The sequence below is a fragment of the Monomorium pharaonis genome, chromosome 1 (genome assembly GCF_013373865.1).
Source record: "Monomorium pharaonis isolate MP-MQ-018 chromosome 1, ASM1337386v2, whole genome shotgun sequence".
Taxonomy (NCBI): domain Eukaryota; kingdom Metazoa; phylum Arthropoda; class Insecta; order Hymenoptera; family Formicidae; genus Monomorium; species Monomorium pharaonis.
The window spans coordinates 15195605-15212573 of NC_050467.1; the positions used below are offsets into that span (position 1 = coordinate 15195605).

The 16969-nt window shown below is 43.0% G+C and overlaps 1 protein-coding gene across 1 annotated transcript; it reads left to right on the forward strand.

Annotated features, from left to right (window-relative positions):
• The first annotated feature begins 1777 nt into the window (after positions 1–1777).
• LOC118646527 lies at positions 1778–2728 on the forward strand. The gene has a single exon (XM_036289606.1). The coding sequence runs from the start codon at positions 1778–1780 to the stop codon at positions 2726–2728; it is 951 nt and encodes a 316-aa protein (XP_036145499.1).
• The last annotated feature ends 14241 nt before the right edge of the window (positions 2729–16969 follow it).

Consider the following 16969-nt stretch of genomic DNA (forward strand, 5'->3'; position numbering starts at 1 on the left):
CGTTCGTTCACGTACTTTCCACGTTCGTTCACGTACTTCTTACGTTCGTTCACATACTTTTAACGTTCGTTCACGTATTTTCCACGTTCGTTTACGTACTTCTTATGTTCGTTTCACGTTCGTTCACGTACTTTCCACGTTCGTTTACGTACTTCTTATGTTCGTTTTACGTTCGTTTCACGTTCGTTCACGTACTTTCCACGTTCGTTCACGTACTTCTTACGTTCGTTCACGTACTTTCCACGTTCGTTTCACATACTTTCCACGTTCGTTTACGTACTTCTTACGTTCGTTCACATACTTCTTATGTTCGTTTCACGTTCGTTCATGTACTTTCCACGTTCGTTTACATACTTCTTACGTTTATTTCACGTTCGTTCACATACTTCACACGTTCGTTCCACATTCGTTCACGTACTTCTTACGTTCATTTCACGTTTTAAACATCCTTACGTATATGTATAACCGTTTCATGTTTAACATCTCTCTATATATTTTTTCTTTATTCAGAACGAAACATGTTGCGATCTGAGGCTATTTATAGGCGTGTAAAATCATGCATCGCTCAGTATCAAACATGTATCTTATATTGTCACACCCCTCCGATATACTCGAATTGAGCGCCGAGCAGTTAGAATTCGTGCCAAAACCTATTTTGCTACGCGTGTGTGGCAACTACATCGAACACGTTTGGGACAGGCTTCCGGAACATATAAGGGCTGATCTAGAGGTTCGAAGCTATCGTCATTGCTACGAGCATTACAATCAACCGTGGCAGCGGACGCATATCGACGGACCCGCGCCGTTGATCAAAAATTGTGTCGAATGCCGGCTGTCGCAACGGTAAAACGCGGCTGTGGTCAACTGCTGAATCGCGCGATAAACGCTCTTCCTTTCGAATTACATATTCCCGGTTACCAGTTTTGCGGTCCGGGTACTCGGCTGAAAAAGCGATTGGCCAGAGGTGATCAAGGTATAAATCCGCTCGACGCGGCGTGTCGCGAACACGACATTGCGTACTCCCAGAGCAACGAGCTCATCGACAGACACGCGGCGGACAAGATACTCGCGGACAAAGCGCTAAAACGGGTAATCGCGAAAGATTCACCTCTCGGGGAAAGAGCAGCAGCTGCTGCTGTCTGGGCAGCCATGAAAGCCAAGACGAAAATTGGTATGGGTATGAAGAAGAATTCAACGAAAAAATCGACGAAAAAAAAACGCATACTTCAGGCTGCAAAACGAGGTGGTGCATTACCGATTTTACCAATATTGGGTGCACTCGGATCCTTGATTGGTGGAGCGGCTGGTGTGGCAAAGGCGGTGAACGACAACAAAGCCGCGCGACGTCAGCTCGAGGAGTTACAGCGTCACAATCGCGCGATGGAAGGTCACGGCTTATATCTCACCCCATACAAACGCGGGCGAGGACTGTATCTCGCCCCGTACAAACATGGAAAAGGTGTACAGAAGAAAAAAAAAACGTCGAAGAAACATTAACACTACCCACAGGTGCGACGACGAACGTGCAATTGACGCAACTAGCAAAACGCACGCGTATTCCATATTTCAGAGGTGTTTTTATGCGTAACGCGTTACCGACGAGTGGTGCGCGTCTAAACGAGAGTTCGGGCACAGCGACGAGATACGAATACCCATACACCAACAGGATCTGTACACATTGCCGTTCAAAAGTTTTCTATACATCGGGGGAAAAGTGACAATAAACAAACCAGCCGAGGAATTTTCAGTGGTACTGGGAAATAATTGTGTCGCGTTCATGTTCGATGAGATTCGATACGAACTCGACGGTGTAGAAATTGATCGCAACAGAAATGTTGGAATAACCAGCACACTGAAAAACTATGCAACTGTGTCGTCAGACAAAAATGTGATTCTGAGGAACGCAGGATGGATTTCGGGTTGGGACGTGAATGGATACTTTAATTATTGCGTACCACTCAACATGTTGTTGGGGTTTTGCGAGGATTACAGACGCGTGGTGATCAACGCTCGTCACGAGTTAATTTTAATACGCACGCGTAACGATAACAACAGTCTAATGGGAAGTTCGGAGTTGGAACCCACGATTGATATATTCAAGATACAATGGCGCATGCCTCACGTACTGCTGAACGAGATACATAAGTTGTCGATGCTGCGTACTCTGGAGAGCGGACGGTACCTGAGCATGGCTTTTCGTTCGTGGGATCTGTACGAGTTTCCACTATTGCAGCAAACAACTAAGCATTCGTGGGCCATCAAGACCGCTACTCAGCTTGAAAAGCCACGATATGTTATCTTTGCTCTGCAGACGGGTCGAAAGAACATTGTGTCCGAGGATCCAAGCCGATTCGATCATTTCAAATTGACAAACGTGAAACTGTATCTGAACTCGGAATGTTATCCATACGACGATATGAACTTGGATTTCGATAAAAATAAATGGGCGATTCTGTACGACATGTACGCGCGTTTCTGCAAGGGTTATTATGGATACGAGTATCTCGAGCCGAACCTCACCACTTCAACTTTTCTACTTAACGGTCCATTCGTAATCATCGATTGCTCTCGACAAAATGAATCGGTCAAGAGCGCAACCGTGGACGTGCGCATAGAATTTGAATGCAAAGAGAATGTGTCGATGAATACCACCGCGTACTGCCTCATCATACACGACCGCGTGGTTCAGTACAACCCGTTGACAAACGTTGTGCGCAAAATCACCTAACAACGTTGTACATTAAAGGAGAGGGAGATAAGACAATATATAATTCTACGACGCATCGAAGTCAATCACAGTATTCTCAACGACAGCTGTCATGCTTGTACCAACGTTCGTAGACCTGCAAGGTTTCATCGTTGGAGGAAAATTTATCGTTAAGGAATTTGCCTCTCTCAAAGATGGATTTGAACTCACCCACTACTTGTTTACACCCACTTATCCATGGGAATACCTTACCAAGGCAGAAAGATGTCAGGTGGCATGGTTGAAAGTGAATCATCATGGAATATCATGGGAGGATGGATTAATTCCACACAGCATGGCTAGGAGTTTGATTACAAAGGCGGTAATGGGTACAACTGCAACCGATGATGAAATTCTCGTGTACGTCAAGAGAAACGAGAATGGTTGCGTGATTTGCTTCTGGACGAGGCGAGACAGGAAGCTTACGTCGAGAATATCGAGACGCATTACGAAGACATAAAACCTCTAAACAAGTTGGACATTATGTACTTTACGATGTCAGAATCATGTGAACAACTGTGCTTTACAAAATGTATTTAAGCTGTTTAATTGGTGGTCTAAGAATAAAAAATATATATCGTATCCATTTTTACATTCTTTTATCCCCCTCATATTTCTCTTTTTCCCCATCTCGTTTTATTTATACAATAATTTTTAACTTAAAACTATATAGGAAAAAATAATTCGAACAATATCATTTTTATACATTTATTTTGTTATATAAAGCATAACGTACAATATGATTCACAACGTAATTAGCTTACAGTTTACAAGATTGGTTTTCTTTACACATTTTTACTTGTCATATAAAGCATCATATACAATATTATCGAAAGCGTAAGCAATTAGCTCACACTCTACGAGACATGTTTTATCATATTTTTTGCGTAATAACTTTGCAGCGTCGCTTTTATTAGTAATATGATTTTGACGCAAAATAGTAATAAACTTCTTATATTTATCGCTCACGCTGTACGTATGTTGATCTAATTGATGACATACATAATCAACACAATCTTCAAGTTCATATAGGAACAGTAAGGTTGACGGCTTCATGTACATGCAATTATCATGCAACACCAACTTTATAATATTTTCATCGCGCATTTTTACAAGTTTTATAATCAGATCACAAACTGCAAATCTTGAAGATACTGCACAAATCGTTGTGCAGTCAAAATAAGCTGACCGCACAAATCGTTCAATATCCACCCGTCGATCTATAAACGTTTTCCATGTTGCGTATGGCAAAATTATTTGATTGCCCCTGTTGTCACCAAGCAGTATTTCCACATAAGATATAGGTCCCACGCCGATTGCAATATCCAAGTATTTGTATGCCGTGGCGGTCAAGGCGTATCTCCTACCCAAGATGCGTGGAGTATAACGCGGCTGCGATAATGCTCTGTAAAAAAAAATATAGCTTGCTATAGAAAAATATAAGATATTAATACGAAGAAAATTTTAAAAATTATAAAAAATACTTACGGTTTATCATTCGCCTCGTTCTGTTGGATCGGAACGTAATAGTTCATGCTGTACGTTTCGGGAAGCTTTTGAAATCTGTCTTCCACCGACTGAGGAGCAAACGAGAAGTTTTGCTGTCCGTCTTGTAACACGCGAGTGATGCGGTACCATTGTCAGAACTCTTCTTATATTGTACACCCCTCCACAAATTTTTTAATCCTTTGTCTCAACTGGAGCACTTATCACACCCAATAAAATTACAGCGTTGCCAACGTTTATAAAATTACAGCGTTGCCAACGTTTAAATCACGTGATCATCGAGAGCCAATCACGTTATCGCGAAACATGTTGCAACATGTTTAATGCAACGTTGCCCCCCCCCCTCTAACACCCAAAACAGGGAGGGGGTAAAAAGTAGCATTTTTTATATCAATACCCCCTTATAAAAACATATCAAGTTTTTCAAAAACATATCAAGTTTTTTCAAAGGCACCGCAAAATAGTTTACGTCTGATAAGCGAGATATCAGTTTACTTCTGATAAGCGGTTCTTCCCGGAGCCCCAGGTGACGTCATCCCTCCCCGCCGTAACACCCCCCGCGCCCACAAATCCCCCCGCACACCCGCACCCCCCTCGGAGCTCCCGAGTTAGAACCGGTCTTGTATTCCTACTCACAATAATTTCGTTCTGTTTTATTGAAAATCCGGCTGTCATAAGCGATGACTTTTTCCTCTTCTCCCTGTAACTGAGAAAGCACCGCACCGATTCCATGATTCGAGGCATCGGTATCCAAAATGAACTGCCCTTCCCCCGAAGAGAAAGACAAAACCGGAGGGCACATCAAAACCTGTTTTAAATTCTCAAAAGCTTGCTGACATTCAGCAGACCAAAGAAATTTAGATTTTCCCTCTGTTAAATTATACAGAGGCTTAGCCAAACGGCAAAACCTTTCACAAATTTCCTATAATAGGAGCAAAATCCAAGAAAACTTCTAACTTGCTTTCGATTTTTCGGAAGTGGCCAATTTTTCACAGACAAAATTTTCTCAGGGTCAGTTGCAATCCCTTCCGCGGAAACATGTCCAAGATATTTAACTTCTCTTTTTAGAAAATTACATTTATTTGGATTTACCTTTAAATTAGCACTCTCTAAGCGAAGAAAAACTTCTTTTAAATTACACAACATCTCTTCAAAGTTTTTTCTGAAAATAATTACGTCGTCCAAATAAACAAAGCAAATTTTCGAAATCAAACTTTTTAATACATTTTCCATTAAACGCTCAAACGTAGTAGGGGCGTTGCATAAGCCAAAAGGCATAACTGTGAATTGCCACAATCCGTTCCCAATTGAAAACGCGGTTTTTTTACGATCTTTAGGATCTAAGCTTACCTGCCAATATCCACTTTTAAGATCAATGGTGCAAAACCACGAGTTCCCTTTAAACAGTCCAAAATATTGTCAATTCTCGGAAGCGGAAAAGAATCCTTTATGGTCACAGCATTTAATTTCCAAAAGTCAATACAGAATCTTATGGTGCTATCCTTCTTTTTTACCAAAACCGCTGGAGAAATCCAAGGACTATATTTGACTCCTCAATGACTCTTTGGACTTTCATATCCTCGAGAATCTTATTCACTTCCGCTTGTAAGTGAAGGGGAACTCGTCTAGGTACCTGTTTTATAGGGCGAGAATCACATAATTTTATACAATGAGACAAAACATAGTTTCCAGCAACAATATTTTCAGAGAAAACATGAGAAAATTCTTTCAAGAAATCCGAAAACGTTTGCTTTTGAGCAATCTTAAGTTCTCGCGAACTTTTTTCTAAAACACGCAAAAGAAGACCGGAAAGCCGAGCAGGGCAGTTCTCGATCCGAGAACAAATTTGCCCGCACTTTTCTACCTCGCTGCCCACTAAACCGAGGGCGCTTTTGAACAAGCCATTCAAAATTCCCGCCTCGGAAAGAAAATCTACTCCGAGAATGCATTCGTCGCTAACCTTTGCAACATAAAATGGCAAATTCATACAAAATTTTCCCAAAGAAATTTCAGCAAAAACGCGAAAAGTTACCGGTACTTTTTCCCCGGCAGGATATCTTAAATTACAAGACACCAAGCGCTCCTGTTTCATAGAAGCGGCCCTTTCGGCGCTTAAAACCGACACATCCAAGCCCGTGTCTATTTTAAAAACACACTCTTTCCCGTTTAACAGTCCAATCACGCAACAACGGCCACGCGCTCCCGCCCCCACTCCGCTGAGACGACGAACGAGAACAGCCCCGCCGCACGCGGAAACAGAGGCCCGAGGGAAAATCGGGAAACTTTGTCGGGTTGTTGAGGGCCGGCTCCATCTGCCGAGCCGGCCCTCAACAACCCGACAGAGCTTAGTTTCCCGATTTTTCCTCCAGGCATTCGGCGCGGAAATGACCAGTCGTCCCACATTGACAACATTTCTTATCTTTCCTCTCACCGTTCTTTGCACGCCCTTTTAAAAATTTCTTTTCTTTTTCCCCCTCCTTCTGTTCCGGAGCCTTCTGTCCTGAACAAAAATTTTCATTCGCCCTTCCCCCATTCTCCGAAAAACCGTTCCGATTGATAGATTTGAGCATTTTCACTCGCTCAATCGCAACTCTAAGGGATGTCACCCCCTCCACCTGAAGGGAACGTTTCACAAACTCCTCTGGCAACGCAGCGATAAATTGCGAACACGCGATTTTATCGTGTACCTTCTCCGAGCATTCGGGATACGCTTTTCGCGAGAGACGCTCGAGATCCGCGCCTAACGCCGCGTAATCCTCCCCCGGACACAGTCTACGATTTGTGAAGAGCATATAATAATTTTGAGCGAGCTCGTTCTCTTCGAAACGCAACTCTAATTTTGACTTAAGCTGCTCAAAAGAAATAAAACCTTTTAGGCTGCTTTCACATGGGGCGTAACTTGCGTAATGCGTAACTTGCGTCGACCAATCAGGGCACGTTAAAGACGCTTTAAAGTGATCTACGACAATGTGATTGGTCGACGCAAGTTACGCATTACGCAAGTTACGCCCCATGTGAAAGCAGCCTTACAGCGCACGAATCTAAAAGCGAATGCGCCTTTCCTCGCAAACAAGAAGCAAGAACCACGGCTTTTTCTGTCTCCCCCCAACGGTTCGCGCCGGCAATTAACGAAAATTGCGTGAAGAATTCCCGCAACGGAGCCGAGCCGTCGAAAGTATCCGGCTTTAATTTGAGACCCACAGACGCCCGCGCATCTCCGCTCACGTCCACACTCACTCCGGTTACGCGTGACGCGACACTCGCATCCCCGGGTGAAAGAATATTATTGGTGGGACTTAGCTGTGTGTCGCAGGGAAACTGTAGCTGCCGCAGAGTCTCAAGATACTCCCGCTGCTGACGCGTCTGCTCCTCCTCCCTCCACGTCTGGCCCTGTCGCAGCAACCGCATTTTCTCCAGGAGAGCCTTAAGAGTCGTTTCCGTCTGCTGCTCAGAGTCCCGCGAGTCCGTTTGGGTATCCTCCGCAGGGACTGGACCGTGAGAACGGGTCACGACGGGGGAACGGAGAATAGACATCCTTCCTTTCCTTTCCTCGCACTTTCGCTCCGCGCTTTTATCACTGAAACTCACACGCGCTTTACAGAATCTGACTAGCGGATCCCGGACGAACTCCCAAAAATGTAGCGTGCGCGCCGCGGAAATGAAAGACACTTCTATTTAAAAAACAGGCGACTTTATTAAGATAATTACAGACACGTCTACACGAGACCGGGGCCAAGATTCAACTAGTTGTTTATGCACGTTATCAAGCTCTTGACAATTGACAACGCTCCATCTCGGAAAATCAATACTATCGATTGGCTCGTGGACAGCTGAGCCGCGGTCGCGGAGTATACCGGGCGACGCACGTAACAGTATATATGATAGGAATGCTGCAATTTCAGATCTGATTATATGTATTCATATATCCACCAAACACCAAGTTACATGTAATATTTGAAAATTCACGGTTACATGGTATGCGATAGATGATCACGTGATCTAAACGTTGGCAACGCTGTAATTTTGTCGGAGGTGCTCCAGTTGAGACTAAGAAATTTGTGGAGGGGTGTATAATATAAGAAGAGTTCTGACAATGATTCACGGTTACATGGTATGCGATAGTTTATCATATCCCAGCAAACACAAAGTTACATGTAACGTGCCACACACGTGTTATATTACAATTACATTGTTGAGTGGGAAATTATAATTAACAGGCACGTTACATGTAACTTTGTGTTTGCTGGGATATGATAAACTATCGCATACCATGTAACCGTGAATCATTGTCAGAACTCTTCTTATATTGTACACCCCTCCACAAATTTCTTAGTCTCAACTGGAGCACTTCCGACAAAATTACAGCGTTGCCAACGTTTAGATCACGTGATCATCTAAAGCCAATCACGTGAAACATGTTCAACGTATAAAACACTTATTGCAACGTTGCCAAATCTACAGCAGCAGAGAATCCCACCGCTCTTTTCTCGCGTAACCAAAACCGACATAGTATGAGAGGGGGGGGGGGGTAAAGAGCGGAATTTTTTGATACCCCTAATAAAAACCATGGTGGAATTAGAAAGGTGAAGCATTGCGCATAATGGCTGCCGTTTCTATTTCGACCAATTAGGTGCATGCACCAATGCAAGCCGCGAATTTTAAAGAAAATTTGTGCGATACGAAATAAAAAACTTCATTTATAAATTAATATTCATTATTTTTATATATTTACGTCTAATATATTTTTTTATACCTATAAATATTATATTACATAAAAAAAGAAAGGATAAAACTAATATAAAATTTTAGTTTGTATATAAATATAACATTGTATAAAAAAATAAAATAAATAAAAATATAATATCGAAAAAACAATAAAATTATCATAAAACTTTGTTATGTGCTTCATTTTTTTCATATTTTTTATTTTTCCTAATACATTTTTTTTTTATTCTTAAATTTAAATTTCTTATAAACGTATATAAGTTCGAGTAGACAATGAATTATTTGTTTTGAATATAAATTGCAATCAATCTTCGAAAAGACGCAATCAGTAACTTTATCAAATATCCCACTTTCTTTACTTAATCCATTACCATGAAATTTTATAAACTTTTCTTCCATAATTTTAGCAACTATTTGAAAACCCTCTAAGGAATAAATACAATTACCCTTTGATATGTACGATAACCAATCATGCCTATCAAGTGGTCCCATTGTCTTTGTAGGTAAACCAAGATAAGAATGAGAAAAGCGAAAACGATGTGCAACATTGATCTGCGATGTAAATTAAAGCTTCTGATAAATTTTCTGATGCGCTACTTCTTTTTCAAAGTCTTCCAATAGCCTTAATTCTAAACTGAATTTCTAAATTAGTTGGAGAAATACCACTGAGTGAACCTCTAAAGGAATCTCTAAAGAAACTGAACCAAATGTATGAACACATAAGTGCACAATAATTAGATTGCATATTCCCGTGTCTTCTACATTAAAACGCATTATAAATTAAAAGAAATTACATCACTAATCCACTTTTCTCTAACAATCGGGTTAGACAAAAATAGAATAATGATACAAACATGGTGCTGTCTTTTTAAAATTTGTAATAGCCTTTCAAGTCAAATGCGCAATCTAATTATTATACGTCTTTGTATAATTCAAATATCAATCAAATATATAATATAAAAATGAAATAATAAGAGATCATACACTTTACAATAATTAAATTATTTTATTATTTATAATTTATCATTACTTCCTTAATAAGTAATACGAAAGTTATTAATTTGTTATTTTATACAATTGTTTATATTTTACTCTTAATTAGTTGTCTTCGCACTTAGGTAAAAATAGTGCTAGCAAATAAATAGAATCACTGCAACACTTATTCTATTTTTTTATCTTTTGGAGTTTAAGATGTCACATCGGTCACGCAAGCCGCACTTGTCTTCTTCTTCTCCTTAATAGCCCTATGGATTTCCGTCCTAAATTCCGCCGCACTTGTTATCTCGCTAACATGGTTAGGTTGTGACCGGAAGAGTGAACGCGAATATTTGCACCGCTTGGAAATATTAAATTTTTTACCTTTACGTTGTTGCAGCCTTTCGGTTGTTGTATGGTCGCCAGCTCCTTTTACCGAAAAAGAAGCAAGGTATATGCTCATAGGCTCCCTTCCGTCCTTCCGTCGGATCACCGTTGGGCCCTCGTACGAAGAGATAAATGTTTGTTACAATCTGGTAATAATTCCAGACACTCACTCGAACGAGTCACTTTTATTTATGTTTAATTTTGTCTTTGTTTTTCAGAAACTTCAGCTGCCGTTGGATCGTCAGGACCTCTCCAGGATCGCCCGTCCCTCCAGGATTCGCCTCAGGTAAGTCTTCCCGCTTATGCAGCTTCACCCCTCAACCCGGATTTAATAAGGATTTCTTTTATTTTCAGGTCGCCCGGATACGTCGTCGTTGGATCTCGTGCAGGTACGTAGCAGATGTAGTAAAACTTAAGATGTCACTCTTATTTCGTTTTTCATAACACAACGTAAAATTTATTAAACTTCACTTCAAACGCTTAACAAATCCCGTACGCGACGTCTTATCACAATCGCCAATTCCGCGGAACTGTAGCGCGATCTCGTATATGCGTAAGTTAAATCACGGAGATCCTAGCCTCACGGTGGCTGAGAGTCTACTAGTTAGTTTAATCATGTTACACGGCGGTTTTATAGGCAGTCGAGCCGCCGCCCGTCGCGCTGCCGTTTTCGCCAATCAGCGGTCGCGCTGTCTCACTTCGTGGTCTTCGTCCAATGGGCATGCGCGGCTGCTCCTGCAGCAAGCGAGACAGGCGTTGTCTTGGCCCGTCTCGCTTGCTGCGTCCAATCAGGCTGCAGGATGGCTGAGTCTCTCCACCACTGGCCGATTGTCCAATCCCGTCATTTGGAACTGCACAGGCTTACAGCTCGCATCGGGTGGTGTACTTTTCGGTGCCACCACTCTGCACTTTCTCTCAAATGCGATATTTCGATCTGGTGTTTACGAAACTTAGTCTTATTGCTACATTTCCTTACGAAACGGCTATCCACATGCAAAACGCGTGTGATATTAAAAAAGTAGAAGACAAACGTAAAATAATTATTATTGATGTTAGCAAAAAATAATCCTGCAGCTCTCTCTGCAGATTGCACATAATTGTCTTTATGAAATAAAACGTTTACATAAAATAAAACATCTAAATGAAATAAGAACATCTAGCGTTCGACGAACTAGCCTTATGCTAAGTTCACAGGAATAGAGCTTAAACATAAACGTAAATTAATTGTCGTGACGCTAACCTTTGTCACGCAAGAGATATATATTTTTATCTTTGGGTGAACGCTAAATCTAATCGTTCGGAAGTAAATTATTACATACGATAGAAAATATTAAACTAAAATAAAACGAAGTAAAATAATAATTGCAATAATGCAGAAAATTAAAATCTGTCACGCTCTCGCATTTACGCTTGATTTACGTGAGTTTAACTTAATCTCTCTGCGCGTCAGTTTTTGTGACGTCAAAATAAATTATATCACAGAGACTAAAAAAAAAAATAATAAGGTAAATAAAGAAATTAACGAATTAAGCGCGGACTTGTGTATTCGCTCGGAAGTTGCATGCAAACGCGCTTTTACTTTTTAATCCGCGTGTCGTCGATCCTTCGCAATTTGACGGATGTCGGTCTGGTGCTGGATTGCGCCTTCCTCGGAGTCGTCCGCGTTGACAGGTTTCCGTCCTCGCGCTCTGCTTTGCTGGTTGTCGGAGTCCGCTGCGCCTCGCTAAGGGGTTGTCGTACCGTCGGTTGCAAGGTTAGGTTGTAACCGGTACCGAGAATTGGAAGTTACGTATCGTAGGAAATGAACGATCACAAACCTTTACGTAGCACGTGTCCCGTGTCACTGATGTGGTCGCCAGCTCTTTTTTCCACCAAGAAGCAAGGATTCCTCTCAACTGTAATATCTTTTTTCTGTTTCAGTTGCCGTCGCTCGCCGCCGGATCGCCGTGGACTGCCCGGATCATCACCTCGCTCAGGAACTCACCAGGTAAGTATTAATCCTTTGGAACTATTCCCCTTGACTTCGTTTAACCACTTTATTTTATTTTCAGGAAGCCCGCAGGACTGTTCACACAGGATGGCATGCGGGTACGTCGCAGGATGTTTGAATCACTCAACAATGCTTTGTTATTTTTGTAACACACAAATAAAATTTATTTTTAACTCAACAGGTGTCACATTGTTAACAAATTCCCGTACGCGATGCTCTCTCCTCAGTCACAAAATATCCAAAAACATGTCCCCGAACGCGCTGCGTATTCACAATCGTGTCCGAGTCGCTTGCACTTAAAGTTCACATAGTGCAGATATTTGCACTCGCGATGTCTGCCTACTCGCATTCAGCAGAGTTGTTGATTTCGCAATTAATTCGCGAAAATACGTCGCGCGTCGCTTGCTTCGGCTTGTTAGTGTCGCGTAAATTCGCGACAGCCTGTTTGCACGATCGTGTCGATTCGTGTTACGCTCTTTGTATCGCGGCTCGTCACCCGCGGAACGGATTTACAAGACTATGTATCGGCACTCTTAATTTGGCGCGAAAGTCGAGTAAAAGTCGCGCGAAAACTTCCGACACTCCGCACGATGTGTCTCCGATGGAAGTCGCAACGAAAATCGTTGGTGGGAACACGCGTCGCTTCGTTTTATACGCGTCTCCCCCTCTATGTACTCCTGAGCCAATCAGGGCGTTGCAGCGTCTTGGTCGCTTCGTCCGTCCAATGAGCGCGTTCCTCCGAGTTGGCGGTGACCGTCGACCAATGGTATCACCTCTCCTCGTTCGCTGCTCTCGACTGACTGCATCAACCAATGAGGCGCTCCTGCCGGAGCGTGTCTCCCCTCCATGTCGGCGAGAGCCAATGAGCTCATTTCGGCTCGAGACTTCGCACCGGGAAGATCAGAGTAACTGGGGCACTGAAAAGTGCCGTTTGCACTCTAACGTCATGCAGGCGATGCCGCCTGCTGCACTTTCTGCACTTTCGGGTGCCACCGACTTAGAATTAACTTACATCTAACGAATAATATTAATAATATCATAATAACCATATAAGACATGCAAAATATAATTTTTAGTAAACTTAATGAAATCATCACGTCATGTCACGGTGACGTACATGCACATAGCGTACGACAAAAGAAAGGAAATGTTTAAACACAAAATAATCGTAACTACGACGTATAAGTAATAATCCTGAATTAGCTCGATGAGCTTTAACATATTTAAGTCTACGTTAACTGAAACACGTAGCTCGCTGCTACTTTTACTTTGGCAATGCCTAAATGAACAAAACATATTTTTAAACGTAAAATAAAATTAAATTACGCGCTTCGCTATCGGACTCGCGTTTTTCGTGCGCATAAAATAAACTAATCAAAATAATAAATTTTCTGGTGTCTCGCTGCACCTATCTGCTTTGAAATAACAAAATAAAATTTACTTCGCGAGATAAATATTTTTCGAGCGATTTCGCATATTTTACGCGAGTTTTACGCGACGTTATTGTTTATCGCCTCGCTCTACGCTCAGTAAGACGCTCTAACCTTACGGCAGGTTTTTTCGTCGTTCGCTCTGCTACTCCGTCAGCTGCACCTTGGGCTGCGTCCCGTTCGTCTGCCTGCCTGCTCATGGATGGTATTGGCGATGGGACCTTTCCACCACCTCCTTGAGGCGGTTTCAAGGTTGTAACCGGGGATTCGATTGGCGTAAACCACTAACCATGCGAGAACTTGGGTTCACGTACCTTACTTTGCCCTTTTTCCTTCGGTCGCCAGCTCCTTTCACCTTCCCAGGAGCAAGGATGATGATGCGGATGTCCGTCCTACCTTGGAACGCCCGCCGTTACGCTCTGGAACGCCGCCGTCGGAGAACACTTCACGCGCTTCACAGGTTATGTCGGCACTGTGTCTCGAGCAGGTCACTACACGTATTAATCTTTTATTAATTCCCTTTTCTTTTTGTTTCAGCTGCTGCTGCTGCTGTCCCTCCAGGTCATCGCCAGGATCCGGATCGTCGCACGGGAACGCCGTCGGGTAAGTGATTTTGAGGTTATGTGATACCCGCGGTCCCGCTGGTTCGCGAGATGCTTCGTTACAGCCCCAGGATGATACCGTCGGAAAGAGGAACACACGAGAAACGAGGTGAGTGAACAAACTTTAAGTTTTTTATAAACAATAACAAATGTGCTTTATTTCAGGTTATGTCTTAACAAGAAATCACTCCCTCTTTGCGTCACGCCACATTCACGAGTGTTCGTGTGTCTCCGCGATTGTTAACAACGCACGAGTTTTGTTACACACGCCCGTTCGCGACGCTTAATTCACAAATGAGTAAACGCTGTGATTGATATTCGCAATTATATTGCGTGAGGCCTTGCTGCCTCTTCGTCGCACGCACTATATTAACACGCGAATGCTCGCTTTTAACGTGCGAGGCACGGAACTCACGCGCGACCACGCCCTTCCTACTTAGGGTTTCGGAAGTCGGTTTTTGGGTTATGCCGACTGACGTGAATTGTTTCTCCAAGAGAGTTAAGGCGCGAAAGCTCTCGAGAGCTCCCGCCGCTCGTTTAAGTACCAGTGCGGGGATTCCCCCCACTCGCATCGCTCCGCCAATCACGCGTGGCGTCGGTTTCCGGGCGCGCGGCAGACGCGCTTTCCTCCTCTCCTCCGATTTGGACGAATCGGCGCTGCGCGACGCTGCTGTGGTGCGGATGCCAGTACGTCTCCCCCACTCTCGTGCCTGCAGCCAATCATGGAGGTGTACTTTAGGGTGGAGATGGTGTATTAGAGCTGCCCCTCTGGACTTAGCGTCGTTTCCGTTCTTAGCGTATTGCACTTAAAAGTGCAGATGTTTGCATTTAAGTGCAATAACTTGAATTTATATAAATTTATGCAAACGATATGCAAACTTGTTTTACCTATCTTATCTTAGAGGGTTTTAAACAGAATATTAATAATTGAAAATACATAATTTTTATAAAATAGTGAACCAAAGAGTAAATGCGTAGGAAATTAGAAATGAGATATTTAAACGTAATTAAATCGTTATACTTGTAATTAACAGATACGCGACGAGTCCCTTTTCGAGCTCGTACATTTCTAAGGTAACTTATGAAAAATTAATTGAACGAATAAACTTATCTTTATTGATTATCATGCAACGTAAGTAAATATAAATAATAAACTACTGATGCCGTTAAGCTGAAACTTACATATAACAGGTTTTCTAACCTTAAAAAAAACTTTGATCGCGTAGCGTTTTGTATGCCCCGCTTATGACTAGATCTTAATTAAAGTATAATTTAATGAAAATAATATGTAGGAACATTTGTGCGTCTCGCGCGTTTAAGTAACACGAAACTAAGCTATTATCAAACTAGAATAAAAAAGTTATAATATTTAATGAGTATCCACACCATTTTATGCAGGCATGCCAACAATGACCTTAGCCAGCGAACTTAAAATATATAAAACGGTAATTATAATAACAAAGGAAAAAAGGAACGCAAAATCTTTCCGCGAAACGCGGTGTCGCGACGCGCTGCCACCGTTACTGCGTGCCCGCCTCTGCTTGCGCCGGGTCCTGTGATCTTTCCAGACGGACGGTCAGCACACTCTTGCCGTCAACTCTCCTGGTTTCGATCTTTGTGGCGGTGTATCTCCTAAGGCTCGCTGGTTCCTCCGCCTTGTCCCGGATGGTGCGGTGGTTGATTGGTCCCTGGAGGGCGGTCTCAAGGTTGTGACCGAACTCAGCTTGGGAATTGTTAAGATCCCGAGAAACTTATGATTTTCTAAAGATTTCTTACTTTAACACGGTCGCCAGGTCGGTGTATTGCTCCGCCGCCAGGGTGTGGTCACGACCTAATGCGTCCTTCGGCCGGATGCTGGAATACGCCTAATCAGCTGAAATTTGCGGAAGTCCTCGCTCGTGGTATTATTCCGAGCTCGTCTGAGGTCCCTCTCGCTGTTGAAATCCTCCGGGAAGCCTTCCTGCGTGGTCCGCGTGGAATGATGTAATCTCCCGCAAAACGTGAGACTTGCCCAGGATGGAATTTATGGGTTGCACAAATAAAATAGGCTTTCACAATTATCACACAACTCGATTTATTCAGAATTAACACTCACACGCACATTTACGCAACGGCTTTATTATCGCCTACGCATGTGTCGCGGTTTCTTTGTCTCGACACGCCTCTCGCATAGCGTGTTTCGACTTCGCGATATTTTACGCGCTCGCGAATATTTATCACGCGGAAATAGCCTGCCGGCAAGGCTCGCGGGTTGTGTCGCATACACTCGCGTGTCGCGCTCGTTACTGCCTACGCACTAATTATCGATCATTAATTGATCGCGAAACCGCGCGGGAAACGGACCCTCGCACGCACGTCCGTCTCCTCTGAGATCTCGATGCAGACTTTTCTTCACAACGCTTCTCGCGTGCCGTTTCCCCATGCATTCCCCCTCTCGAGATTCTCCGATTGAGCCGTTGTTACTATCTCGGTTGTTTTCACCAATCGGGGAACGAGTGGTTTTCTCACTCGCACATCTTCCCATCTCGCTTGCACACCATAACTCGCATGCGCGATGCGATGGGGCTCTCGTAGTTCCTATGGTGGCAAGCGGCGTTCGTAAATACAT

Bases quoted from the DNA above. Each gene is read 5' to 3' on its own strand.
- LOC118646527 (XM_036289606.1), top strand. From the start codon at position 1,778: ATGTTCGATGAGATTCGATACGAACTCGACGGTGTAGAAATTGATCGC.